The 26,605-nt window shown below is 35.6% G+C and overlaps 1 protein-coding gene and 1 pseudogene across 1 annotated transcript in view; both read right to left on the bottom strand.

Moving 5' to 3' along the window:
• NEB (nebulin) overlaps positions 1–26,605 on the bottom strand; it is a 201,993-nt gene that overhangs the window by 144,736 nt on the left and 30,652 nt on the right. The window contains exons 20-39 of the mRNA XM_011360291.2: positions 25,863–25,964; positions 25,661–25,768; positions 25,467–25,571; positions 24,338–24,436; positions 22,669–22,773; positions 21,991–22,098; positions 21,792–21,905; positions 19,108–19,305; positions 17,194–17,301; positions 15,355–15,453; positions 14,462–14,566; positions 14,269–14,376; positions 12,028–12,339; positions 11,716–11,922; positions 9,507–9,611; positions 8,685–8,792; positions 6,572–6,883; positions 5,399–5,605; positions 1,958–2,062; positions 582–689 (exon numbers count right to left, since the gene is read on the bottom strand). Of these exons, the coding sequence (XP_011358593.1) occupies positions 582–689; positions 1,958–2,062; positions 5,399–5,605; positions 6,572–6,883; positions 8,685–8,792; positions 9,507–9,611; positions 11,716–11,922; positions 12,028–12,339; positions 14,269–14,376; positions 14,462–14,566; positions 15,355–15,453; positions 17,194–17,301; positions 19,108–19,305; positions 21,792–21,905; positions 21,991–22,098; positions 22,669–22,773; positions 24,338–24,436; positions 25,467–25,571; positions 25,661–25,768; positions 25,863–25,964 (2,823 nt within the window). The remainder of the gene's footprint in view (positions 1–581; positions 690–1,957; positions 2,063–5,398; positions 5,606–6,571; positions 6,884–8,684; positions 8,793–9,506; positions 9,612–11,715; positions 11,923–12,027; positions 12,340–14,268; positions 14,377–14,461; positions 14,567–15,354; positions 15,454–17,193; positions 17,302–19,107; positions 19,306–21,791; positions 21,906–21,990; positions 22,099–22,668; positions 22,774–24,337; positions 24,437–25,466; positions 25,572–25,660; positions 25,769–25,862; positions 25,965–26,605) is intronic.
• Positions 5,242–5,365, bottom strand: LOC111739654 (annotated as a pseudogene).

The following is a 26,605-nucleotide window of genomic DNA, read 5'->3' as shown; positions in this document are numbered from 1 at the left end:
ATTATATAGTATTTGCATAATCCTGAGTAAATTTCAGCAAAAGCCATATACAAACTCACCCAACTGAATGAGTTTTTACTTTATCAAGGTATTATATCAATTCACATAAAAAACATAACTTAATTTTTAAAAAGTAATTAATTAAGTAACTAAAATCTTGTCATTTAATCTATAATTCTTCCTGGTTTTCAATATTTCACCAATTTTTTTCTTGTGGAAATTATATTATTAAAAAATACTTTGAGACGTCCCTAATTTAGGGACATTTTAGTATAGCAAGGCTATTTTTCTTGACAAAATTTAAATAAAAAGCAGTTTTCAAGTTCATAATGATGCCAATGAGCATTTCAAATATTTCAAAGTTAAAAAAAAGAATTTTCTTCTTTCTAAAAACTATATTGAGTTCTTAAAGGTTTTAAAGTGAAGCAACATAAAAAATCATTGCAACTTAGGATATTAGAAAATATTTTTATATTATAACTTTTTATTTGCTTCCTAATATGTCTCATGTAGCCTCACAACCATGTAAAGATTTTTAAAGTGTAGAGAAAGAAAGTTTACTACTTTCAAATTAGACTTACATCACTAGCAATATTCCTTGAACTTTTTGCAGCAACAATTGGAATGGCATCTGTTCTCAAATCATAGCCCTTAGCAAGGGTTTTCTTCCAGTCTGCTGTATAATAAGCCTTGAAAAAAAGAAAGTTTATTATATTATTTGACATAATTAAAAGAAGAATAAAACAAGATGCCAAAATATTTCTTATAAAACATGTCTTATAAAACATATCCCTTTCTATTAAGAGAATTCATAGAATTAGAGCTATTGGTTCATCTTTTATGTATCCATCAGATTCGTTTAAAAATCATTAACTATATACACAGTATGATCTCACCTGCTTTAAAAATGTATATGTTTGCATAACAAAGCAATTGAAAAGTAACGCTTTGAATGTGAGATAATAGATTTTATTTTTTTATAATATTCTATATTTCCAACTTTTCTATAAGCATGTGATATTTTCATTTTCTTATTTTTTAAATAATAAAGCATTTAAAATTACAGAAAGATATGGATGCTAAAATAAAAAATTTAGATGTAGTAACACCCAATTTTAATTAACCTCAATGTTTAAATATTATCTGTAAAAGCAGGAGAAAAAATTAAATAAATCAAAAGCATAGAAATTACTACCAAAAAAATGTTTATTTGGAGATAAAAGAAAGACTAAAACATTCGGAAGAATGACTCTGCACTACAGCATTTTTCCAATCTTGTGTATCCCAGTTTGTTTCACTTTTTTTAAAAAAATGGAACACAATCTACTAGATTGATTTTGTAACCTACTAATGAGTCATAGTCTACCGTTTGGAAAAGTCTGCACTAAGCAAAATGTTATGATAGCCTCTAGTCTCAAATTCTATGATATGAGTCCAATCTGAAGGCTATTGGTTGGCCCCTGTGCACAGAGGGCAAGGAGAAAGTGAAGAAAGAGGAAGACCACTCTAGATTGGTAGGTGTGGGTTTAATAAGCAAGGGAACTCAAGTGAGGCTTGTTTTAGGTGGTCTCATAGTAGATCTCCCCACCTGCCCACCAGAATCTTAGAAGTTTATATAGAGGCTTTAACGGGATTCAGTTACATATACCGTCCAGATAGTCTCAACAGCACTTTGTTCTTGCAAAGCTGTGCCCTTGAAAATGGCTCCCGCTGTGGAAACGGTGGGCAGAACATACATTCTAAGGACAAGGAAGAGGGTGAGGAGCCTGCGATTGCCCGGGTCCAGCTCTTGGGCCAACTGGTGGTCATATTTTCTCTATGACCTCTTCCAACAGAGAGATGTGTTGTAAATAAAATAACTTTATTCCCTTAAAATTCTCAGTGCTACAGTTACCCAGAACTGGAAACCAGAGGCCCACGTTAGCAATATTAGACTGACGCCAGGACAAATACTCACATCGCTCATGTTGAGGGCATTGACCTTGGCTTGAATAAACTGAGGCAAGTCGGAGTCTATAGTGTACTTGTGCTTCAGTTTCTCCCCCTCCACCTTGTAGTTCATCTGAAAACAAAGAAGGAAGCATGCAAATGTCATTAGCTGACATAATGTAGGTTTCATCAAGCACATTCTCCTTTATAAAGGAAGGCTATCATTTGTGCTTTTCCATAAATAGTCCTAACCAAGAGATATTGTGGGTTAGGTTCTGGGCCACTGCAATAAAGTGAATATTACAATAAAGCAAGTCACATGATTTTTTTGGTTTCTCAATGTACATAAAGGTTATGTTTACACTGTACTATAGTCTATTAAGTGTGCAATAGCATTATGTCTAAAAAAATGTTCATACCTTAATTTAAAAATACTTTATTGATAAAAAACGCTAATCATCATCTGAGCCTTTAGTGAGTCATAATCTTTTTTGCTAGTGGAGGGTATTACCTTCAATTTATAAAAAATGTAATATTTGCGAAGCACAACAAAATGAGGTATGCCTATATGGGGAAATACCTAAACTATCATGCTGAGGAGCTGTTTGTAGACATATTCATTTGCTCATTTTAGTAATATTTATTGGACAGAACTGTGAGCCAGGTAGCGTGGTAGGTTCTGTATTTAAAGGGCTGAAAAGGTTGAAAAGGTAGACTTATCTTTTTGGAGCTTAGAGCAGTAGAAGGGACAGAGAATAAACACAAAAGCTATAAGATAGAGCAAGCATTTGTGATGTGTTGTAAATAAAATAACTTTAGGAAAGAAAAAAGAGTGGTCAGCAAAGTCTCCCTAAGGACATAACACTGAAGAAGTGGGGGGCGGGGGGGAGGGCACAGTGTCCAGGTAGAAAAAGAGCATCCAGGGCTCTGAGTCTGGAAAGGGCATGGCCAGCTTGAGGGACTAAAGGCAGCCCATGTCACAGGACTGGAGTATGCAGAGGAAGGCCAGAGGATCAGACAAAAAGGGGAGCAGGGCCACAGAGGTGAGGGCCTTTTCAGCCAAGTTGACAAGTTTAGATTTTATTTTCAGTTCAAGGAGAAGTTAGTAAGTGGCTTTAAGTATAAGACGGGTGTGATTTATGGTTTGTTTTTTTTCCCCCCTATGGATCAGTTAATTACTTATAATTATATAAAGTTGGTGCTATTATTAATCGTATTAAAAATAAGGAAAATAAAGCATAGAGAGATAAAGTAGTAACTTGGTCCAAATGACGCAAAATTTCTAGGTTAGTTCCAACTTCAAATTTAGGTAAAACTTTATTTACATGGGATCGAATTGTTTTATTGGATTTTATTGTTAGAAAAGCTATTAATGACAGATCTCTAAGGAAACCACTTGCTCTATTGATTTTTACTCCGAAAACTTGACATCTTACCAGTATTAAAACATTCTAAATTTTATAGTATACAATACTGAATTGAAAGAGTAGTTTTAGTATATGTGCTGCTTAAGCAAGCACAAAAGAGTAGTCGTTTTTTAAAAAATAAAATATAAGCTTTTAGGAGCCTTATTTTTAACTGTATACTGGAGACTCAAAGAATGAGAAAGAAATGTATAATGAAGTTCTTTTAGTATGTTAGTACCAAAAGTCTCATTTGGGATCTAAGAGACCTCCATCTTAATGAATTTTTATTGTAAATTGTACAATGGTGATGTTTCAAATGTGTTATTCAAAAGGGAACTTAGTGGAGTTTTAGTAAAGATATTTTATCTCTTGCTTTCTTATATTTTTATATTAATTTGTCTGTGGTTAAATTTTTCTCAATAATAATATGTCATAATATACTAGATTTATCAAATAGCTTATACATGATAGTCATTTTCTGAGCCAAACATGTCTGAGCACTATGACAACTATATTGTCTCCATTTCCCTCACAAGGAAACTGAGGTTCAAATGAGTTAAATGAAAACAAATTTAGATTGAAATTTAGGTTTGTGTAACTCTGAAACTCATTCATAATTCTAATTGGCAGTGCTTAAATTCTGGTTCTTTCAAAACAAAAAGGGGTCACTGATTTATGTTTTAAGATGGTCTGTCTGGTTTTCTGTGTGCCCCCAGGAAGGGAGTACAGATAACAGGTTAATGAGGCTGTCTATCTGAGGGATACAGAAGCCAGAACTAGGGTTTGTGGCAGCTGAAAGACAGTGAGGTGCTCCGACAGGATGGCTGAGAGAGATTTAGGAGGCTGACTCAGCAGAGGCTTTGGATGTGGGGTTTACACAGAGAGGTATCAGTGGTGACAGCCAGGTTTCTGGCTTGAGTAACTAGGTAGTAGTTGATGGCATTTGTTGGGACAGGAAAGACTTAATTCATGAGTGTACAGTTTTCCTAGCTAACTGGAAAAATTCAGTGAGAAGTGGCATTTCCATCAGTACAAAAGAAATAGAAAGAATCTACATCATTTATTAAAGTAGATTTAATCTCAAAACATTTGTGGGAATGTGGGAGCAGAGACTGGCCTGAGAAATAAAATCCATAGATAACCCTCAAATCTGAGCCAAGCAAAGCATTCTCCACCTTCCAATATCTGGGGCTAAAAACAGAAAGTCTTCCCTTTTTTGCTTTTTACTTACCTCTATTTTTCTGATGGAGGTATTTTAACAGAACTCTGAAATTACCAAATGAGGTGAAGCACTGGCATTGTAATTAGCCTTTGACTAAGAATAAGAGTCCAGATAGACCTGGGCTCAGAAATAATACTCCGGATGACTCTGAAAGTAACCTGCTTATCTTTTTCCCAGAGGCATCTCTGTAGATTGCCTCTCAGAACATGGAGCTACTGTGCAAATGCATTAGGACATTATTATGCCATCTCCCTGTGTAGTTAAGAACAGTTGCAACTCAGAGTAATAAATATCTTGGTTTGCAATTTAAAATAATAGTAATAACTTCATTTCATATGTATAATTGGAAGGGGTCTGCTTATGAATAGCAAAGACTCTACTTTTGAGGAAAAAAAGCAAATTTGGAATATCTTACTTCTGCCTTCTCTGTTCTCCCTATGTTCAAGTTACAAGTTGCTTCACAAGTACAACCTTTTGATTACACCTCTGAAAGCAGTTGATTTGGTAACATAGACGTAGCCTCACATATTGAATTAAGGATGGTGGAGAGGCTCTGTCACAGGGTTATTCTTGAACGATCCTTCTTTTTTTTTTTTTTTTTTTTAAGGCAAGGCAACCCTTGTTTGATCTCACAGATTGCAAGGATCTTGTCAGCTTACAATCCCTTATTTTTTTTATTTTTTATGCCTACAGCACCTGGTCTTCCTACAGCACCTGGTCTCCCATCCAAGTATTAACCAGGCCCGACCCTGCTTAGCTTCTGAGATCAGACGGGACTGGGCTTGTTCAGGGTAGTATGGCTGTAGACTTGAACAAACCCTTTTGAAGGGAAACCACTTACATCACTTAGCTGCTTTGTGTTCTTCTGAGCCAAAACCATGCCCATGGAATCAGGTACACTTGTGAACTTGATGGTATCTGGATGCTGTCGATATTTCCTCTCATTCAAAGCATCGCCTGCTTTCTTGACCTTCTCAACCTCCAGAGAACCAATGGGGATCCATCCAACGCCCTTGAAAAAGCTGTTATATTCGTCTTTATATACATTCTGTAAAAGAGTAACCTCATGAGGAGATATCCTAGAAAATAGTCAAGGGATGTTTCTGAAATCTGCCACTCTACCCAAGGGAATGAAGAGCATCCCTTGCAGCATGCTCGTGTTCATAAAGGAGCTTTTGGTCATGTCTGCCACAGAGCTTCTAACCCAGAATCTGGTAATAAGAAAAGGCAGTTCTGTTGTTACAGTGCAGTATACAACACAGGGGGAATCTAGGCCACATATTTCCATGGTATCACTAAAAAATAGTATCCCTTTCGAGAATAAATTAGGCTTCTCTTTTAATTTAACTAAAAACTCCAGAACTTTGAATTTTACTCATAATGTACACCTAGGCTATTCCTGATCTCAGTTGCGGAGAGAAATTTTCATTGAGCAATAATAAGTGAACACCATTTCTTATCTTTACAGAGGATGAGTCTTATAGAAATCTGCCTGCAGAAGAAAAAACCCTGAATATTAAAGATGCCACATAGCTCCCCATGTCACAATTAGCCATCCCGTTTCATTTTAGATGACTCATTACATGATCATACATGCATGAGAATGCGACCTTGAGTTTAAAAAAGTCAAAAATAACTTTCCTTGATTCTGAAAGAATAGAGAAGGCTCATATTTTGCATTATACATATCACCTGATAACTGAAGCAGGCCTGCCAGGAGCAACCATTTTCTCCTGCTGAGAATCAAGGTGGCTTATATACTTACTGGAATATGGTTTTATCTTTGATCCAGAAGTTAATAATGACAATACCAGTGATTACAATAGGAGCACAGAAAGCCAGCACAAACACAGCTTGTCTACCGTGCCTTTGTTAGTCTCTCGATAATGATCGTTTATTTTAAAGTACATTTTTCATATATCTTATTGTTGTATGTGAAATCTACTAAAATAGGAAGAAATGATCATCCCTTAAGCACCAGTATCTCTGGGTCTGTTCTGTTATACACACTTACATCACTCTGAATTTGATTGGCGTTCTTGGTGTGCTGGACACTCATGGCGTCAGGTAGGTATGTGTAATGATGTATCGGGTGTTTGTAGTTGACATTGGTGACAACATCTTGGGCCATCTTTGCCGCTGTAATGCTAACCATGTCCCTAGGGGTATGGTAGCTGGTTTTGGTGTTCTCATAGTTCTTCTTGTATTCACGATCAGACTGCAACTTTGCCACATTCATATAGTGGACCAGCTTGGGATCATCCTGGAGGCTTCTAAAACCCACATGCTTTCCTTTTGACTTTTCATAAGCTTCTTTGTATTTATACTGCAGAGGCAGAATTTGGTTAGCAAAGTCCTAGGCATTGATAATATCAGGTGTAGCAATTATATTCAAACACAAAGGCACTCAGAACATTGTGACTTTCTGGAAGATTGTACAAGAAATGCAACCATACCTCTTCACACATATCTCAGAAAGTTTAGAGTAAAAGCATTTATTTCCATCATGGCTATGTTACAAATGAGTATCATGATAAACTCAGTACCTGTTTCTTTTCTTTGTTATTAATCCAATAGACGATTTGCATATAGAACTTTATTTAAAGCCAGCTAAATTTTCACACTTAATATAAACATGATGCATTCCAAATTCAAGACTTTTATCTTTTGGTTTTCCAGGGATGCGAATTTTCCTATTCCATTATGTTATTTCACATCATGGAATATTAGAATTTATTGAGAAATCTTCCATTTTTTGTTGTGATTAGCCTAGTGATATGCATGCAACAGGTACAGAAGAAACTCTAAAGAGCTCTACCCGTGAGACATTTATACTCAGATCTTCTTGGGGTGGAGAGTGGAAAATATTACTGTGCTTGTTTTCTCGGGTTTACCTAATAGGGTTAAAACAAAATCTCTTGTCTTTCTAAGAGGTATCAATTTAGGTGCTGCACAGGCGGGTAGCTGGGCCTTCACCCACCCCATTTCTCAGCAGCTACTCTGCACGCTCACTACCGAAGCAACTGCAGATGAATTAAGAAACTATGGTAAGGGCAAGAACCTCTGTGAGTTTTCCCAGTCAGTAAATTCTAACCACAGAAGCTCTGCTGTCCAAAATCTCTCCCTGCTGGAATCAACAATGGGGTGTACTTTGAGTTATACTGTCCGTAATAGGTCAAAACCTCATTTTTACATAAAAGAAGTCAAATCCACCTGAACTCTACAGATGCTCTCTGCTCCTGCTTTTTAAGCACCTATTTATCAACAAGAGTTTAGCAAGCAAATGGATTATCAAGTAATCTCCTGGCGTGTTAGAAAAAGCTCTGTGCAAGTGCTTAAAAAAAAAAAAGATAATGTCATACTTTAGACTTTCACTTTTTCCTTTAACAAGAAATGTATTTCATAGGGACGTGCAAACCTTTGAGAAACACATTTTCAGTACTAGCCTTACAAGAAAAGCTGCAGAATTTTTACACTCCTATCTTCCATGTGGTCTGCACACATGCGTGGTTTCTTTCTTCCCTTCTCAAATCAAGATTGTAGCACCTGGAATAGTGTGTGACAGTGAAGTCTGTAGAGCATGGGTGCTTTTTGAAAATTTTGTTTTTTGATGATGGGAAGAAGAATAAGTATATACTTTTTTTTAATTGCACGTGAAATGGGCATCAGTTTGCAGAAGTCAAAATTACATTCCAGAGAAGTGTTTTTTTGTTTTTTTGTTTTTTCCATTTGGCTTATAAAATCTGTACATTTTATGTAACATCTTTTCCATCTTCTTAATACAATTATAATTCAGGCAGGCATCTGAATTTAATGTGTTAGTGTCAAGGTGTTCTCACTGAAAATAAATGTGGGCTGTCAGGGAAAGTGTCAGTAAAGGTAATTTGGGCTATGAATCAGGGGAGAAAGCTGCTGTCAGATTTATGACAGCTCTACCATGTGGGGTCAACTGAAAAGAATCGCAAAATATTGAAAAAGTGACAGGTTCTCAAAACAATATTTTGCAAAGAATTTGAACGTTATTAATTCAACATATTGTTTTCAATGTGGTATCTTTTAAACAAGCTCACATTTGATTACTTTTTAAAAAGGCAATCACTCAGATTTCACCTAAAATGTTTACTCACATCACTGGCAATGTTTCTTGATGCTTTGGCTGCAGCGATGGGAATAGCATCCCCCAGCACATTGTTGCCTTTGGCTATTAAATCATGCCAATCTCGTTTATAACAGACCTGGACAGAAAAATAAAAAGGATGTCAGCATGCATGTATTAATCAGCTAAAGTAGTTCCTCAGCTGCTGGGATTGCTTTGTTCCTTTCCAGATGTAAGCTAAAAGAATCTCCAATAGTACATGCCGTTTTAGGAAGTTGTGGTAGCAAAATGTCACACTTTGTGTAGCATGAAATTATTGACTCTACACTAATTATTCATCCAAATCTGGTGTTGGTGCATATTGAGGAGGGATACTGAGAAATCAATATGGATGCGTAGAAGCATAATAAAGGTTCTGGAAACCATGATATATAAAGACCATCTGGAGAAAATGAAGTTGTTCAGTCTTATATAAAGAAGGTCAAGGGAAGACCAGTGGTTAGCTTTAGAAATTTTAAGGTTGTTGTAAAAGAAAACAAAGGGGGCGCGGATTTCATTTATTCTTGTTTTTCTGGAGGATAACCACCTCTTCCACATGCAAAACTAGGAAAACTAAGTAGAAGTTTTAGAGAAGTAGATATTGAACCCTACATAAAAAAGAATGTTATACCCTTTAGAGTTATCCTACACTTGAAAAAGCCAACTCAAGAGGTACAGAACCACCATCATAGGATATGCTCCAATGGGGGCTATGTGGGAAACTGACCTAAATAATTATCTTCATCATACTGTAACATTCTATTATTTTTATTATCAGGTCTGGATTTCACACTCCATCGGAGACCCTACTTACATCACTTATATTGTAAGCATTGCACTTGGCCTGGAGAAACTGAGGAAGATCAGGACTCATAGTATATTTATGTTTCACATCTTCTCCTTTAGCTTTGTATAAGATCTGCAACACACAGTCACAAAAATAAAATGCATTATGGATAGTTCAAAATTGAAAATACATAAATTGTATGCTTAAAGGAGTTATTCCTAGCACTAACCCTTACTGTTTCTATTGTTTAAAAGTAGGAAAGCATTTTCTTATTTTAAAGAAGCTCGAGCATCTTGCCATCTTTAGGAAGACTCAACAACTCTGTGCATTAAAATGGAGATTTAAAAAATCATTAAGAAAATAGAAATCTTTGACTGCCAGAGATGAATAAAGAATAAGTTCAAATGTGAGACCCTAACATGAATAATAGAATTCACCAAAGTCAGAAAGTTCATTCTTTGCTAGTAGAGTTAATAGTTCTTAAGGTATTGTTTTTGTTTGTTTTTGGCTTTTTATTCTTAGAGAAAAAAATGGTAGTTAGAATGAGTCTCTCATTTCTGCTAAAAACTTTCCAATTATAATTATATCATTAAAAGCATTAATAATTTCCTCATTATGTGAAGGTGCTTATATATAACTCCAGTATACTCAAAAGATTTATCACTTCATATATACCTGATTTTGTCATTTTAAAGATGCTTGAAAGATATCAAAGTATATAATGTTGAAATTGTATTGTATCCTCCTCTTGGTAATGGAAAAGAAATTGCTTAATTTCTAAAACTAAACCAGAACTGGAAACACAAGTAGATTTTTGATCTCTTGATTGTTCTCACATATACTTCCATTTCCCAGCATGTCTGTGTGGAATATCAAATGTAAACTTGTGTAGTATGTATCACAAGGAAAGTCTGAAATGGCTGATATCTAAATGAATCCCCAAATACTAAATAATTTTTTTCTAGGAATCCAAGAGCTATCTTAACTTCCTAACAGCCTTTAGAAACCATATCTAAGCATTCATAAAATCTCACTAATTCTAACTTCTAAACATCTCTTTTCCCATTGCTATTGTCTTAGTTCAAGTCCAAATAAGCCTGTTAAATATCTGTAATAGCTTTCTAATTAATCTCCTTGCCTCTACTCTCTCCTCCCTCCAAGATAGTCTCTGTACTTTTTGCTAGAATTATCTTTTAAAACACAAACCTGATAATGCAACTCCATGGACTAAAAATGTTCAATACCTCCTGTTACCTAACCCATAACGTACAGAAATTAAATTAGCATACAAGCCCTCAATAATCAGACTACAATTCTGAATCCTTCCCTTTATTACTCCTTGATCATCATTATATTTTTCCTTTTGTCAGGAGTAAGTCCCTCCCTTGTGTGCCAGGGAAGCTCTGGTAGGTGGTCACCCACTTTCCTTGTACTTACTTAGCACGTCCCTCTCCTGTAGCATTCGTCTCTTCATATGGTAATGCTGTTTCTATATATGCTTTTGTCTTACACTCTTGTCTTTTATTCTTGTTATATCCTACATCCCACTAATCCTCATCTATTTAGTCTTTATACCATCGGCACATAATACAGTGCCTGGCACATGGAAGGTGTTCAAAAACATTCCTTCAATGAATTAATGAATGCTTTTGATGTCCCTTTAACTCTTCTATACACCGAACTTTCCTTTAGATTTGACTTTAGCCAGATAATATACATTGCTCATGGACAGGCAAACAATATATTAATCTCTACCAAGACATAAGTAAAAAGGAAAAGTCTATAATAATTGTATATGATGAATTGAGGAGCAAAATCATATACTCATGTCTATTATTTGCCTGTGTTATATATGAAAACAAAATATGAAGAACTTAATATAGAATTGAATATGATGAATTTGCCACAATAAAGTGTCTGGGATTTAAGCTTAAATTTTGTGTGTGTATGTGTGACAGGGGGGGAACTTTTTGTACCATGTCAAATTTATCCAATAATACAGTATCTCAAAGCAGTTAAAAAGGATGAGGTTTTTAAAAGGAAGGTAAAAACCTAGATAGAAGAAAAAGTAAAGATTAGCCCCAAACTAAAAATAATTGTAATTATTAATTTTAAATTAGATAAATTAATTACAAAAGGAAAAATATTGGCTCAGAAGAATAAGATAAAAAGAACTGATATTTATTTTATTAAAGCCTCTCCCCATCCTTTGTATTCTTTATTTTATTATACTCACATCACTGATTTGCTTTGTGTTTTGTTTTGCCTGGACCATAACTGGGGAGTCCATGACGCTGGTAAATTTGAGAGTGTCTGGATGTTGCCTGTATTTCTTTTCACTCAGAGCATCACCCGCCTTTTTAACTTTTTCAACATCCAGACTCCCAATAGGTATCCAGCCAATGCCTTTCATCCACGTGTTGTAGTCTTCCTTGTAGACATTCTGTAGCAAAGGGAAAAACGAAGAGTGAGCACCCCAGACAAGGGGTTCTCTCAAACAGCCTCTGACATTAGAGGGAGATTACCTTGTGGAATAAATGTCACTTACATCGCTCTGTATGTGCATCATGTTTTTAGACAACTCCAGGTCCATGGCGTCGGGCAGATAGGTGTAATGATGCAGCGAATGCTTATAGTTGGCATTGCTGACAATATCCTGAGCTTTCTTAGCTGCCACAACGTTGAACATATCATGGGGTGTGCTAAATTTCGTCTTTGTCTTCTCATAGTCTTTTTTATACTCCCGCTCCGATTGTATCTTGGCTACATTCATATAATGAACCAGTTTAGGATCATCCTGGAGACTTTGGAAACCAACCATTTTCCCTTTGGCTTTTTCATAATCTTTTTTATATTGAACCTATGAGGAACAAAGGTGGGCTTATTTTAAATGTAGTAATAAGGATTTTACTGAACAATGAGACCATGATTTGAAACAATTGAGCTTCCCAGAAATTATTTTGGCAACCAAATAATTAAATATTCACTTGTATATACTTTGAAATGTAGCCAGGGTAAAATTAAAATGTTATTTCAGGCCCATTTGATTGTCTGTAGCTGCTTCTGCTACCCAAAAGAGGTTGGGGTGGGGATGTTACCATAATTCATATCAGTGACAAAGTAAAGGAAGTTCCTTCTCACTTAGACACTGAAAAGATAAATGACAACATAAATATTTCACAATCTCTACCAATTACATTGTGTGCTAAAGAAGATCTCAAATATTTGGCCATTTGATTAGTAGTAGAATTGTAGTAGTCATAGTCATAGTCATCGTAGTAGTAGTAGTCGTAGGAATAGTAGGAGTAATAGTAGTAGCAGCAGCAGCAGCAGCAGCAGCAGGAGTAGTAGAATTTTAATGAGTCTTTGCATATTCAAAGGGAGCTCTGAATAATAAAGTGAGAAGAACTGAGCTTTCTTGGGGAGACCTGGGAAGAAACCTGGGAAACTGAGAAGCAGAAATGTGAGGGAAGGTTTGTGTGTATGTCAGGGTAGGGATAGATGGAAGAGAAATTCTGGATGGCAAGGCCTTTGGGACACAGGAATTTATTAGTAAGTTGTCATGTATTTACATTGGTGCAATGTCAACTTTATTTTAAACAATCAGTAAAGTTGTGCTTGGGACTTGGGCAGAAATCAAAAGGAAGGGGCCGTGTTCCACCCCTGGATCAGGCAGAGCAGAAAGAAAAGTGAATCCAGAGAAGGGGAGCCTGGGTAAGCCAGAGCAAAACCATCAAGTGCAAACCAGGAGACAGAGGTGATTGAAAAACAAAGACCTCAGAATACCTGCAGCAATCACGGGGAGGGTACCCCTCTTCCTATAGGACAACAAGTGGGGGCTTGAGTCAATTTTCTTAAATTCTCAAAGAGCAAAGTGACTTCAGTTCACAGCGGGGTTAAAGTAAGATAGCAAAAGCGAAACAAGCCAGACAGAAAACATCGAAAATCACGTGATAACACTTATATGTGGGATATAAACCTAAAAGCAACAAATGAGCAGGACAAACAAAGAGACTCATGGACATGGACTATAGACTAGTGGTTACCAGAGGACTATAGACTAGTGGTTACTAGTGGGGTGGGGGAGGAAGGGGAACGTAGACGGGGTAAAGGGAGTCAAATATAGACAGATAGGGGAAGGGTGAATTGGGTAAAGGGGATCAAATATATGATAGCTGAAGGTAACTGAACTTTGGGTGGTAAACACACAATAGAATATACTGGTGTCAAATGATAATGAACACCTGGAAATTATATAATTGTAGTAACCAGTTACTTAATTAAAAAAAAATAAAAATAAAGTAAGATAGCAAAAGAAACAAAATTCCTAACTTTAACAGAACCTAATGACTGACTATTAAGAGCTGTGAAACTTGAGGCCAATACATTCATGTGTAGAAGCAATGAAGTAAAAAGAGAGAAAGAAAGAGGAAATTCAAATAAATTAAGAAAGTTTTGAGATAATATTTTACCATCAAAAGAGTACTATAACTTAAACAATAAGTAACTTATTTATTTCCACTAGAAGAATGACGTGAATTTGTGCAGAAATATAGATGAGAATTTTAAATTAGGGTGTTCGATTAGAACTGATCAGTTAAGGTTATACAAATCTTTATCCCCAAGAAATTCAGATCGGTTTAGGGAACTTCCCTTTCTAAATAGTTTTCAATCAGAGTTACTTCCGGTCGGGGACAGCAGACGTGGCAACTTTTGGATAACAAGTCCACCCCACCCACATCTTCTAGTTACAACAGGTGACACACAGGTGACCAGCAGCTGGACTTACATCACTTGCTGCCTGCCTGGCAGCTTTGGCAGCTTTGATGGGAATCGCATCGGTTCTCAGGTCATATCCCTTCTTGCTCAAATCTTTCAAGTCTGCTTTGTACATACTCTGAAAGAAAAATGTCTTAAATGTAACTCAGTCCTCACTTAGGAAAGGCTTATCATGCAATCAGCAGCTGAGCCCACGTGCACACCTCACTGATATTGTAGGCATTAACTTTAGCCTGAATGAACTGGGGCAGGTCCGCTGGCAGGCTGTATTTGTGAATAATTTCTTCTCCTTTGGCTTTGTAGACAACCTGAAATAGCAAAAAAAAAAAAAAAAAAAAAAGCATTAGCAAACAACTAAAATAGTAAAGAGGGTTTAATGGCATAGGAAAAGAATTTCAGAGTGGATCACATTGCACAGAGGTGCTTTTTATGAAAAACTCTCTGTGCTGTCCCCATATTCACTTGCAAATATCTGTAGGCATTCAAGGTCTCATATGCATCTCACAGGGTCCTATCTTCGTGCTGATTCACCTTTGACAAAGGTCCTTTGGTAAGTATGCATTAGGAACCTCTGGACCTAGGTAGGGGCACCTTGTGGAAATTAGCACTGGAAGGTGACCCGATGAAAACAAAAAAACGTTAACCTCAGACACTTTCCTGAGCACAGGAAAGGCTAACAGGGTGAGATACACCAACCATCTATATTATGCTTTGTGGGCTACTAGAGAGCCTGAGGGGTAGATTTTACTATACAAGATTTTTATCTTGGCTCTGACTTAAAATATAACTCCATATGATAGGTGCCTATGTCCGTTTTCCTGATCTTTCCTAGAAGTAGGTTCGTTTTGTTTCTTGTCATCAAGAGAAACCCATTTTAAAAGCAATGTCAAAATACTGAAAGGACTGCACAATATACATAATACTCTATAAAAATACGAAAGACGTGCTTTATTAACGAAAATCTGGAGGAATTACACAGTTGCTCATGTAGTTGAGTCTCTTTAGATTGCATAAAAACTATAAGTGATCAATACATTTGCAATACAAACGTATTTTGTGTTATTTAACATTTATTAAAACACCGATTAACACTTACATCACTCCTCTGGGCCTGGTTAATTTTAGACTGCACTGTAATCGGAGCATCTTCAATCGAGGTAAACTTGAGAGTGTCTGGATGTTGGCGATATTTTTTCTGTTTGGCGAATTAAAAAAAGAAAAAGAATGCTATTACTTTCAGTGAAAATTAATATATAAGAATCCTTGAAATTTATTTTGAAGACAGGATTTTTTTCTGACTTTAAAATGAGAAACAGGAGATTTTTGGTTGGTTTGGGTGAAAAAATGAATACAATTGGGTGAAAAAATGAATACAATACAAAGGCCAGTGTTGAAAAAATTGGCTTAATCTTGGATTTTTGAGGGGCAATACAGACCAATACAACTTTCAGGAACCAGATTTTACTCTCTTAACTTCTTGCTTATGATATGGAAGAGGGCACTCTCAGCTAAGCAGAATCTAGAAACATCATACATTTCATTTTTTAAAGATGAACAGAAAATCATGTAGGAAAATAATTTGGAATATCCTTGCATGACACTAACAAGTTCTCAGGGATGTCATTTTCCCATCACTCCATCCACAGCTGAAGTAAAGAAGCTCTCTGGTTGAGGGAGGAGGAATTGAAGAATTAGGACAATAGCTAGGGATTATTAAACAGAGAGGGAGGACTTCTGCTCTGCAAGCCCTAATATGTTAATACATAGACTATTACTTAAGTGCTAAAGAGGCACATAAGAGAGAACATTGGAAGGTGTTCCAGGTGGGAGCTGGCAACTTCTAGTTACCCTAATTCCTATATTCGTCTCCATTTATTCTCCCTGCTTTTCCTTTGTGCACGTTATATCCATCTTACTTCTGTGTATATAGTAGCATCGTTCTTTCAACTTCAGACTTCTGACAACTACCAACTCAGAAGAACTTTTTTGGAAAAATCTGAGTAGATAAAATGGTTTTCACCAAAAACAAATGCACTAAACAAGAAGAACAACAGAATCTTGAGTGTAGAAGACAACTCTCACCAAGTACCTCTGTCCCTTCTTTATGTAATCTAACTTCTTTGATGGTGGATTCACCTGACAGTACTGTGAATGTTTTGCTCTTGGCAGAAAAGAGTCAGATAACTTGGCTGCTTTAAGACTGAAAGATCATCATTTTTTTTTACTAAACTGAATAATAACTTATATAATACTTCAGAGTTATCAAGAATATGGCATAGGGTATAATACTTCAAAAATTTCTATAATATTCATTACATGCATTATTAGTAATTGCCAAAAATTGGAAAAAATCCAGATGTCCACTAACTTATACTCAAAATGCAAGAGTCATACAAAGAAAAGCTACTCAATAATAAAAAGAAATGAATTGCAGACACACGTAGGAATATAGATGAACCTCAAAAATATTATGCTAAATGAAAGAAGCCTGCTATAAAAGAAATTTCTAGAAAAGCAAAACTATAGAGACAGAAAGCAGATGAGGGGTTGCCTGGCACTGAAGATGGGAGCAGAACTTTTTCAAGGAAACTTTTTGGAGTACTAGCAGAATTTTGAAATTCAATTGTAATGATGACTGTACAAACTATGCGAACTTATTAAAACTTGTCAAGGGGTATACTTAAAATAAGTGAATTTTATGGTATGCAAAGATACCTTGATAAAGTCATTAAAAATATTTCTGTCATAAATGGTAAACATACATGATTTTGGTGATGTAAACGGGTACATTTATCTACCAGAATAATTTATGGTAAGTTTTTTTCCTCAGCAACAATTATTAGGGGATGAAGCTGTAAAGGAGGCACTTCCCAGGGGTTGGGGGCTTTTAACATGACACATGCACAAATCTTGGTGACATATGCTCTGGCTTTACCTCATTAAGGATGTCTGAAGCTCTCTTTGCCTTTTCCATTTCTAAGGACCCAAAAGGCACCCAGCCACAACCTTTCATCCAGCTGTTGTAGTCAGCTTTGTATTCAACCTAAAATACCAAGAGAACAGTTACAATTATTTTGTCAGCATCATCCTTATTTGTAAAATTCTTAACATTTTACTTGAAAGGAAGTTTTTAAGATCGCTGACCAGCTTCCTTACTCCATCCATTAAGGTTATTTTAAACATATTCTTTGTGAGATAATTTAACAGCCTGTAGGTTTTCACTGTTTTTCTAGTTGGCATATGTTTCATTTCAACCTTATTTCCAACTGAATGGAAGTATGTGGAACGCTAAATTCAATCTGGAAAATGCTAAATTCAAAACTGTATTTAAGGAGTACCTGAAATCGTTATATTTAGATAACCAAATGTGAGATGTTTGCTCACTGGAACTCTGAGTACTATGTTTCTATGGTCAAATTAAGACTGGAGGCCACATTGAAGGTGGATAATTTTGCTCATTTTCTGATCAGATACAACTTGATGGTAGTTATCTGTACTAAGTGTTTGCACACGATGCCCTTCATGTGTAATAGTCTGCTTAGAAGTGTTTCTACATTGGCTAACAATGCACTTTAATATAGTTGTGCCCATTAATTTGCTTCGAGAGAAGTTATTTAGAATTGATCCTATTTGTAGGACAGTTACTTAATGTTATTAAAATAATGAGCTACTCTTGTTGTTTGGCTATAGATGGTACCTAAAACTTATATTCTAAATACAACATTCTAAGTGTTGTTCTTTAGTGTGGGCCTTTTAATTGGAATGAAAAATCAAGAAACCATTTGGTTCCTGCCTTTGAGAGGTTTACAATCTATTTGGGGGGACGACACATAGCAAAAATTTTATAAATAAGATAATAATCCATTAAACAGAATTCTCAGTGATGGAAATGTAGTGTTTTATGTTCATACCAGCATTATTTACAGTAGGCAAAAGATACAAGCAACCAAATGTCCACTGTCAGATGAATGGCTAAACAAAATGTGGTATAACATAAAATGAAATATTATATGGCCTCAAAAAGGTAGGACATTCTGACACAGGCTACTACACTGATGAACCTTGAGGACATACTCTATGTGAAAAAAGCCAGTCACGAAATGACAAATACTGGAAAATTTTATTTACATGAGGTATCTAGAGTAGTCAAACTCATAGAAACAGAGAGTAGAAGGGTGGTTGCCAGGGGCTGAGTGAGGGAGGAAATGAGGAGTTATCGTTTAATGTGTATAGAGATTCAGTTTTGCAAGATGAAAAAGTCCTGGAGATTGGTTGGACAACAATGTAAAGGTAATTAACTGCTACTGAGCTATAGACTATAGACTTAAAAATGGTAAAGATGGCAACTTTTATGTCATGTGTATTTTACCACATTTTTAGCAAATAGAATTGTTAAGATAAAGTGTTCGATCATGTAGCTCAGACAAATTAATTTACCTAAAGAAGTTTTTATCTACAGAAAAAAAACCCCAGCTATTATAAAAATTATGCTGTAAATCATATATTTTATTTTTAGATAAGATAGCAATCTATATAAAAAGTTATTGATAATGATGAATATAATCATTATGATAGTGATGATGATAATAATAGGAGGACACTGGACTCAGCAAGGTTGAAAACTTTCCCAAAGGGAAACAGTGATGGGGTGCATGCTAGACCCAGGTCCCTCCAACTCTGAAGGGTATGCTCTTATTGAACTATAAGGGAAATTTTCCTATTACATACTTGCTACACACAGAAGATAATGCAGATACCTCTGAGAATTGCCAAAAAATGTCACTAGACTTAGAAAACCTTTACAATTGCCACCTTAAAAGGAGGGAATAGAGAAAATTTGACTACTCACATCACTCTGCAGGGCATAAGCCTTCTTGGCGAGGTCCACAGGGATGCTATCAGGTGGATAGCTGTAATTGTGTATGAGATGCTTATAGTCCACGTCACTGGCAATTGCCTGAGATTTCTTAGCTTGAGTGACGGGGAGCATATCAAGAGGTGCCGTGTAGATAGTTTTTGACTTTTCATAGTCTTTACGATATTCACGCTGTGAATAGGAAATTACCATTTGTTACCAGAAATCCTCAACAGATTTCCAGAAAAGCACAGAGATCTCTCATAAATGACAAATATGAGTTGTTTTTTTTTTAAAAAAAAGATCACATCTGAGTAGTTATTTTTTTCTAAAATTGGTTCATATGTTACATGTTTTTGAAATGCCCCCCAAAATCATATAAGATCTTCTCAAATCTCTTTTTAGATCAAAGTACAACTGTCAGACATTAGGAATGGGCCACAGCTTCTGCTTCAGCCAGGTATTACTTTATTTTAAAACAAGGGTTTTCAAAGACCACTAACAAGCATTATTTCTACTAAGGTAATCTATCCTCTAAAGAGATTTCCAATAAAGAAGTATTTTTTTGATTGATAAAAATCACATGACAATCATTTCATACTTCTGATTTTAATAAAAATGACTACTTGATAAAAAGAGCTGTACACTTGATTTCTTGGCTTTTCCAAAGTCATCTGTAAATGAATAGTTACTGATTTTTCAACTTGACTATTCTACTTCTGACAGCAAATAGGCTGAGAATTTCAAAGAGTTTTTCATATCAAGTTTAATTTTGGTAATAATTTAAAAGAAGCTTCAGATTGCAGCCGTTATAAGACCTCAAAGGAGAAAAGTTTGAGAAACTGAGCCATTAAAGTAACCTCGGCCCTTATGTACAGTGTTCTCATAAACCAAATGTTCTGACTGAGCCTCAGAAGACGCTTTCATTAGTTGGTTTTCTGGAATGGTTAGACAGGCTGCTAATTAGATCAAAGTCCCAGCTTTACCAGATCCACTCACCAATTACCTCAACAGAGAGAAAAATTCTGACTCAGTGCCTTTAGGAAAAATCTAAACCCATTATATTTCTCCATAATCATATAAACGTTAAAGACAGTGACCCAAGCTAGTAATAATAGATGTGCATTATAAATCTTCTGTCAAAACTATTGCAAATGATCCAATCTTCTAGCTTTCTTAGGCAATGTAATCTTCCTTCTAATATTTTGTGGGTAGTCACTTTCACTGAATAAATTTTTCATTTAGTTGTAAAATCTAGATTAAAGTTTATGAAAGTAAAACGTGGAAATTTTCTGATGGTATACAGAAACATTGAAAAAAATAGTCAGTTTGAATTTATTAGAAATAAACAGATAAAGCAATGTTGCAACAGCAGTTGGTGTGTGGAAGTGTTTTTTGACTAAATTATTTTGATTCTTTTGTTTGTGTTCATATCAGCTCACACACACTTGCACATATATAAAATGTCAAAGGTCCAAATGGCTTTAAAAGATTCTTTCATAAAGCTATGCATGCTCTATATCTGCATTTAGCCTGGATATTATGTGAGACTAACTCATCATTGACTATCTCTTTTGGTTGCCAACATCAATTACTTAAAAAGCATTTGTTGAGCTTTTATTATGTGCCCAGTAGGATTAAAAACAAAAGATAAAGATACATTTGCTGTCAACAAAGAGCTATAATCTTTGAGTGAAGAAGGGATAAGAAACTAGAGAACAAGATAGTTTTATACATGTAAGCACTGTATATGACCTAATTCAGCATGAAGTTATATGACAAAGTAACTGAATGGAATGTTTTAAAGTGCTACATGACTATATAGTAAACACCAACTGAATTAAAGAAGATATATATATATATCACAAGAACACATGGTAAAATGAAAGCAAATGACACAAATATTCTTCTCTTTAATAATGAAAAATTAATATTTGTGAGCAATGTTGAATATTCTTACCACTCTTAAGTGATTCTCTAAACATTTTTTAAACACATTGTATAGTGCTATTTGTAACAGTAGATGTTTCTTTCTCTAGAGTAAGAATTTTAACCAAAAGATAATAGATGGCTCATAGACAAACCTTAGAGAATTAATAAATTCTCTGAAATTCAGGCAAAAAGCACAAAAAAAAGGTTTTTGTTTTTTTTTTTTTTCCTAGGCGGATGATCCAAATCTTTTATCAGATTCTCAAAGGGACCTGTTTTTCTTGGACCTACCCCAATGCTAACTACCAAAGTCAGTAAAGAGCAATGATACCAATACTAAGATTATTACCTGTGACTCATGATTTTCTTCCAAAATAAAGACAAATTTAAAAGGGTTTTTTTTTTTAGGTTTAAAGATTATTTTTCAATTAGAAGAAAATATAACAACATCTAGTGATGTTTTCCAAAAGATTTTGAGAATTACAACCAATATTCTATTAAATATTTATAACTTTTTCACATTTTCAAAGTGAAATGGACATTAAGTACAAATCAGTAATTTCTCTCCTCAGTCGTGAGAGGTGCGAGACTCTGGGGGAATCATTTCACTTCTAAACTTCTCCCCAGCAGTTTGTTGTTGTGAACTTGGGAGAACCCATGGCTGTGGAACCCTTTTACATGCTGCTACCCTGGGGCATGTTAACAGAGATGCCGTCTTAAAAACAAGACAGATTTACGAAAGCACTCACATCACTCTGGATTTTGGCCGTCTTCAAAGAGTGCAACATCTTGGGATCATCATTAATGCTGAGGGCTCCAATCATTTTCCCTTTGTTTTTCTCATAGTCTTTCTTGTACATCACCTGCAGAGACATCACATGTGCCAGATTCCACTCATCAGGAAACGTCACTGAGTCCCCCTTGCCTGGGTCCCCAGGCCATACTCACATCGCTAGTGTTCTTGCTGTTGGCTTTGGCTGCCAGCAGGGGAATGGCATCCACTTTAATGTCAAACTTCTTAGCCTTGCTCTTCTCCCAGTCGTACTTATAAATACTCTGGACGGGAAAATTTCAGCAAAGGAATTATAAAAACAAAATCTAACATTGATTCACTCAGTAAAAATTTTTTAAAAAATACATTGAAAATTTGTATATATGGACTTATTTCACCTATATATACTGTATTTACCAAATGGTAGTATAACTACTGATTCATCTATCATCCAGTTTTGTCCTCCCACTACCAGATAAGTATGATATACTCTTTTTTAATGTTCTGTGAACTTTCTAAAGACTCTGTTATCCTGATGTATAAAGAATAATATAAAATGAAAACCATATGGAGAAGGTGAAATATGACATTTACGCAGGAGAGATTTTGTAAAACTTTAAAGATTCGCAGAAGGGTAATTGAGAGAATGTTTCTGATAGTAACAGAGACTATGGAAAATGAAATCTGGAAGAACCTTAACAGTATTTAGGCAGTAAAAGCTCTACTTACGCTCTGGTTAATAGTCTCAATAGCTGTTTATTTGCATAACTCCTAATCTGGTCTTTTAAAAAACCTATAACATTTCCTCTTTTCATGCACACACTAACATAGGATGCTGTGGCTTCGGTACTTACATCGCTCAGGTTATAGGCGTTGACTCTGTGTTGGATAAACTGTGGAGCATCTGCTGGTACGTTGCACTTGAACTTCTCACTTTCATGTTTCGCTTTATAATTCAGCTAAAACACAATAGAGGGTAGCCAAATAGTTCAGGGTAAGAACTTACTTGAATTTACTGAGGAGAATGTATACAGCTAAGTTATTACTACCGTTTTTTAGAAAGATGCCCCAAAGAAAGAACCAATCCAGTAGGAGTGCAACACAGGGCCCAGACTCTCAGTCCCCCTTTCAGGGATTGTGGTGCAACCAAACTTTGGGTTGTCGTTTTGTATATATTATCACAACGCATATATGGGAAACTTATTGTCTGATCTAATCTTCTAGGCTGTACCTTGAAGACACGAACATCCAAAATATATGAAATTCTATAATCAGAGCACTAACAAAAATAATAATTCTAAATAACATGCTAACACAGTTAGAAAGATATGAAAATTTAAAATATGAGACTTTATTTAAAAATTTTTTTGATGACATTAGGTGAAAGGAAAGTAGAGTAAACAGGGAAGTTTACTGAATTGTGGAGCTTAAGGTAAATGGACAAGACTGAGAAGGATTGTGCAATAATCTTCTCCAAAACAGAGCCCATGGCCTAACCAGGCCATTCAGAAGAGCGTGTGAGGACTGGGCACTGCATACAGCATTGTATTCTTCCACAGCTTGCTAAGTCCAGTGGGTTAGTGATGTTAGTGATAAGCTGTTCTTTCTGGGGCACAAAATATTAATATGCTAGAAAGCATTGCATATGAACCAATATGACTCCTGGGTCCTACTGACGCCATTTCCTTCTTTACCAATTGCACATGAGCTATTCTGGGTTACTTAAACACGCTTTATAGTAGAAGAAATTGTGTGTTTTATTTTCCTCAGAAATTTAGCCGTGTTAACACTGTGCTACTCAGAGTAGAGTCTACCAATCAGCAGTACTGGTACCACCTAGAAGCTTATTAGAGAGTTAGAACATTGAGCCCTTCCTGACCTAGTGAATCAGAATTTGCATTTTAAGGGGGTCACTGGGTCATCCGCATGACCGTGAATGTTTGAGAAGCACTGCTGCTCTTCCTCTGATCTTGACATGGCTGGACCATTCTGCCACGGATCTTCCTTGACCACCCATCCAAAGTGCCTGCCCAGTCACTCTATCTCACGTCATCCTATTTTAATTCTGTATCACCATCCTATAGTTTTCTTATTATTGTCTGATATCTTTCTTGTTTCTGTGCTCTTTTTCTTCTTGTAAAGTCTGTATTAGGAAACTCAAGAATGGAAAATGCTCACTTTGTTAGTTACTCAGGTGTACACTTTTGCTGTTTTTGTTGTTTATTTAAGTTGCTCTGCAATTTTAGTATGTATTATTTTTGATATAATCCTAATGAGCAAATTTCCACTAAAAATAGATGAGTTATTGAAGAATTATTAGTTATTTTAATTATTGTTTAACACCATTTTCCCTGAGGTTACAATTCTATCTAGCAGTTGCATATATATTTTATTAAACAAATTTTGAAAAATGACATTGTTGAAATGGTAGATGTATTCATGAGATTAAGCATGTAAATGCTTGTGGTTCAAATAAGCAAAGCATTCTGGGTCACCCACACATGCATAAATCAAGGCACTTACATCACTGAGCTGTTTCGTGTTGAGCTGGGCTTGTAATAGTACAGGAGTATCAGTGACAGCTGTGAATTTGGTCTTATCTGGATGAACTTTGTAGGTATGCTAGAAAAGAAGATGTTCCTTAATGACATTTCATAATGTATCTTTATATTCTTGTTCATATATACACTAACATATAAAAATTTTCAGCCAAAAAATAGTTTATTTCCTGAAAACTTGGTTGATACACCCTTACTTCCTCTGTCTTTCTCAATCTCTCTCTCAATCTCTCTCCTAAAGTTGCTTCTAAAATGGTCTTCCTGCTGTGATTCAGCATCCGGATTAATCTTCCCCCTGCTGAAGCCTTGCATGGTCCTCCACTGAACTTGGTATTCAATCTAAACTGTACCTTGGCTTATAAACTCTACTCTACAGAACACACCCCCTCCTTCATCTCCTGCCATTTTACCTCTTACTACTGTCCCTCTCTCCAGTATGCTTTGGCCACCCCAACTCTTCAATTCTTTACCTGCCAAACTTATTCTCTTCTTAGGCTATTCTTGCTGCTGCTCTTACCTTGATCTTAGCATGGCTGTACATTCCTGACTTAGGTCTTCCTTGACCATCCAATCTACAGTGCCCATCCAGTCTCTTTCTCCTATATTATTCTATTTGAACTCTGTAGCATCATTCTACATTAGCCATCTTAATGCCTGACATCTTTCTTGCTTCTGTGCTCTTTATTTATTGTCTGCCTCTTCCTTGCAAATGCATGCTCCACAAGGCAGCGCTCTTTGCTCTCAGCCCCTCTTCACTCCCATCACCAAGGAAAGTGATTAGCACAAACTAGCCCATCATGTAAATTTGTTGGATAAACACCTCTCTCTCATAAATCTCTATATCCTCTCTTTCCCCTGAAGCCATGTCCATATAAACCAGTGGAAACAAAGATTTATAAAAGTCGAAAATATTTTGTAACAAATAGGCTTCTTCACAGTAATTTTTGTGTTCTCCAATTCTACCCCTAAGCCAAAATTTTAAATTTGTCATCTGCTAACCACTAGATGCTAGCATTTAAACTCCTGCTAAATTGTTCACTAGATGGCACAAGAATCCCAAATCTAATCTCCAGAGTTCGGAGCCGCTGACTTACATCTTTACACTGGTCTAGCTTCTTGATTGCTTCATATTCTTGTGTTATTGTCTGAGGGAAATAGCACTTCCCTTTATCTTCTTCATATTCTGCTTTGTAATTTTTCTATAATGAAAAAGAACAAAAATAATGATGATTCTTATTGTTCCCAAACAGCGTCATTGTGAGACATGAGCATTTGTCTTCAAACTTACGTCACTGTTCTGAGCTGAAACTTTCTTGCAGTGTATTTGATATGGGTCCTCGAAGCTGCCTATATAATGTCCCAAAACATTATGTACATACGAATCTTTATATTTAGCCTGAAAAAGAAAACATATGTAGTTCAAATTCACAGTTATAGGTCAAACAGAAAGGAAGTCCTCAAACCCCAGAGGTGACCACAGCCTTTCGAACCTCACTGAAGTTCTTCAGCAGAGTATCAAGTTGGTATTTAGGGGTCTCACAGTAATTCACACTCTTTGCCTTTGTCTTCTCATAGTTTTCTTTGTACAATCTCTGTCAAAGGAAAAAGAAAATCAAACAAAGAAAAGAAAAATATGTCTCATGGTATAAAAGCCATTCACATCATTGCTATACTTTAACCGAAAGGAAAAATTTGGTTTTTGGGTTTTTTTTCAGCATTTATTTTCCACAAGGCAAAGTAAAAAAAAAGCAGGATGAATATGGTAGAGGCTCATGACTTACATAATTTAGTCTGCTGATAACCATAAATATATTTATGTTACTCACCCTAATATTTCTCAGCCAGAATAAATCAGAGCACACAAATGCTCCTGTCTAAGCGACTTTTTGTCTTAAAAGAATTCTTTCCACTTGAATATGTGAATGAAAACGAATTTTTTAAGAGTTGATACAAAGTGAAGTAAATGTATAAGGTAAACCTCAGATACTTAGGCACAGTCCTAGAAAAGTATTCAGTTTAGAACTTGATGAAAAGTATTTTACAACACCTCTGCAAGCTGGTTTTTATCACTAAGATCTAATATTTTACTTTATAGCAATAATACATGAAGAGATGCTTTTATTCTGTTTTATTGGACGTACCATATATTTCTTCACATTCTCTTTCAATTTTCCCATATAAAAATCCAAAAACATACTCAATAAAGACAAGAATATTTGTAAACAAATAAGGA

The sequence above is a fragment of the Pteropus vampyrus genome, unplaced genomic scaffold (genome assembly GCF_000151845.1).
Source record: "Pteropus vampyrus isolate Shadow unplaced genomic scaffold, Pvam_2.0 Scaffold2, whole genome shotgun sequence".
Lineage (NCBI taxonomy): Eukaryota > Metazoa > Chordata > Mammalia > Chiroptera > Pteropodidae > Pteropus > Pteropus vampyrus.
The sequence above is the reverse complement of the archived record's forward strand: the minus strand, read 5'-3'. Positions and strand labels throughout refer to the sequence as shown.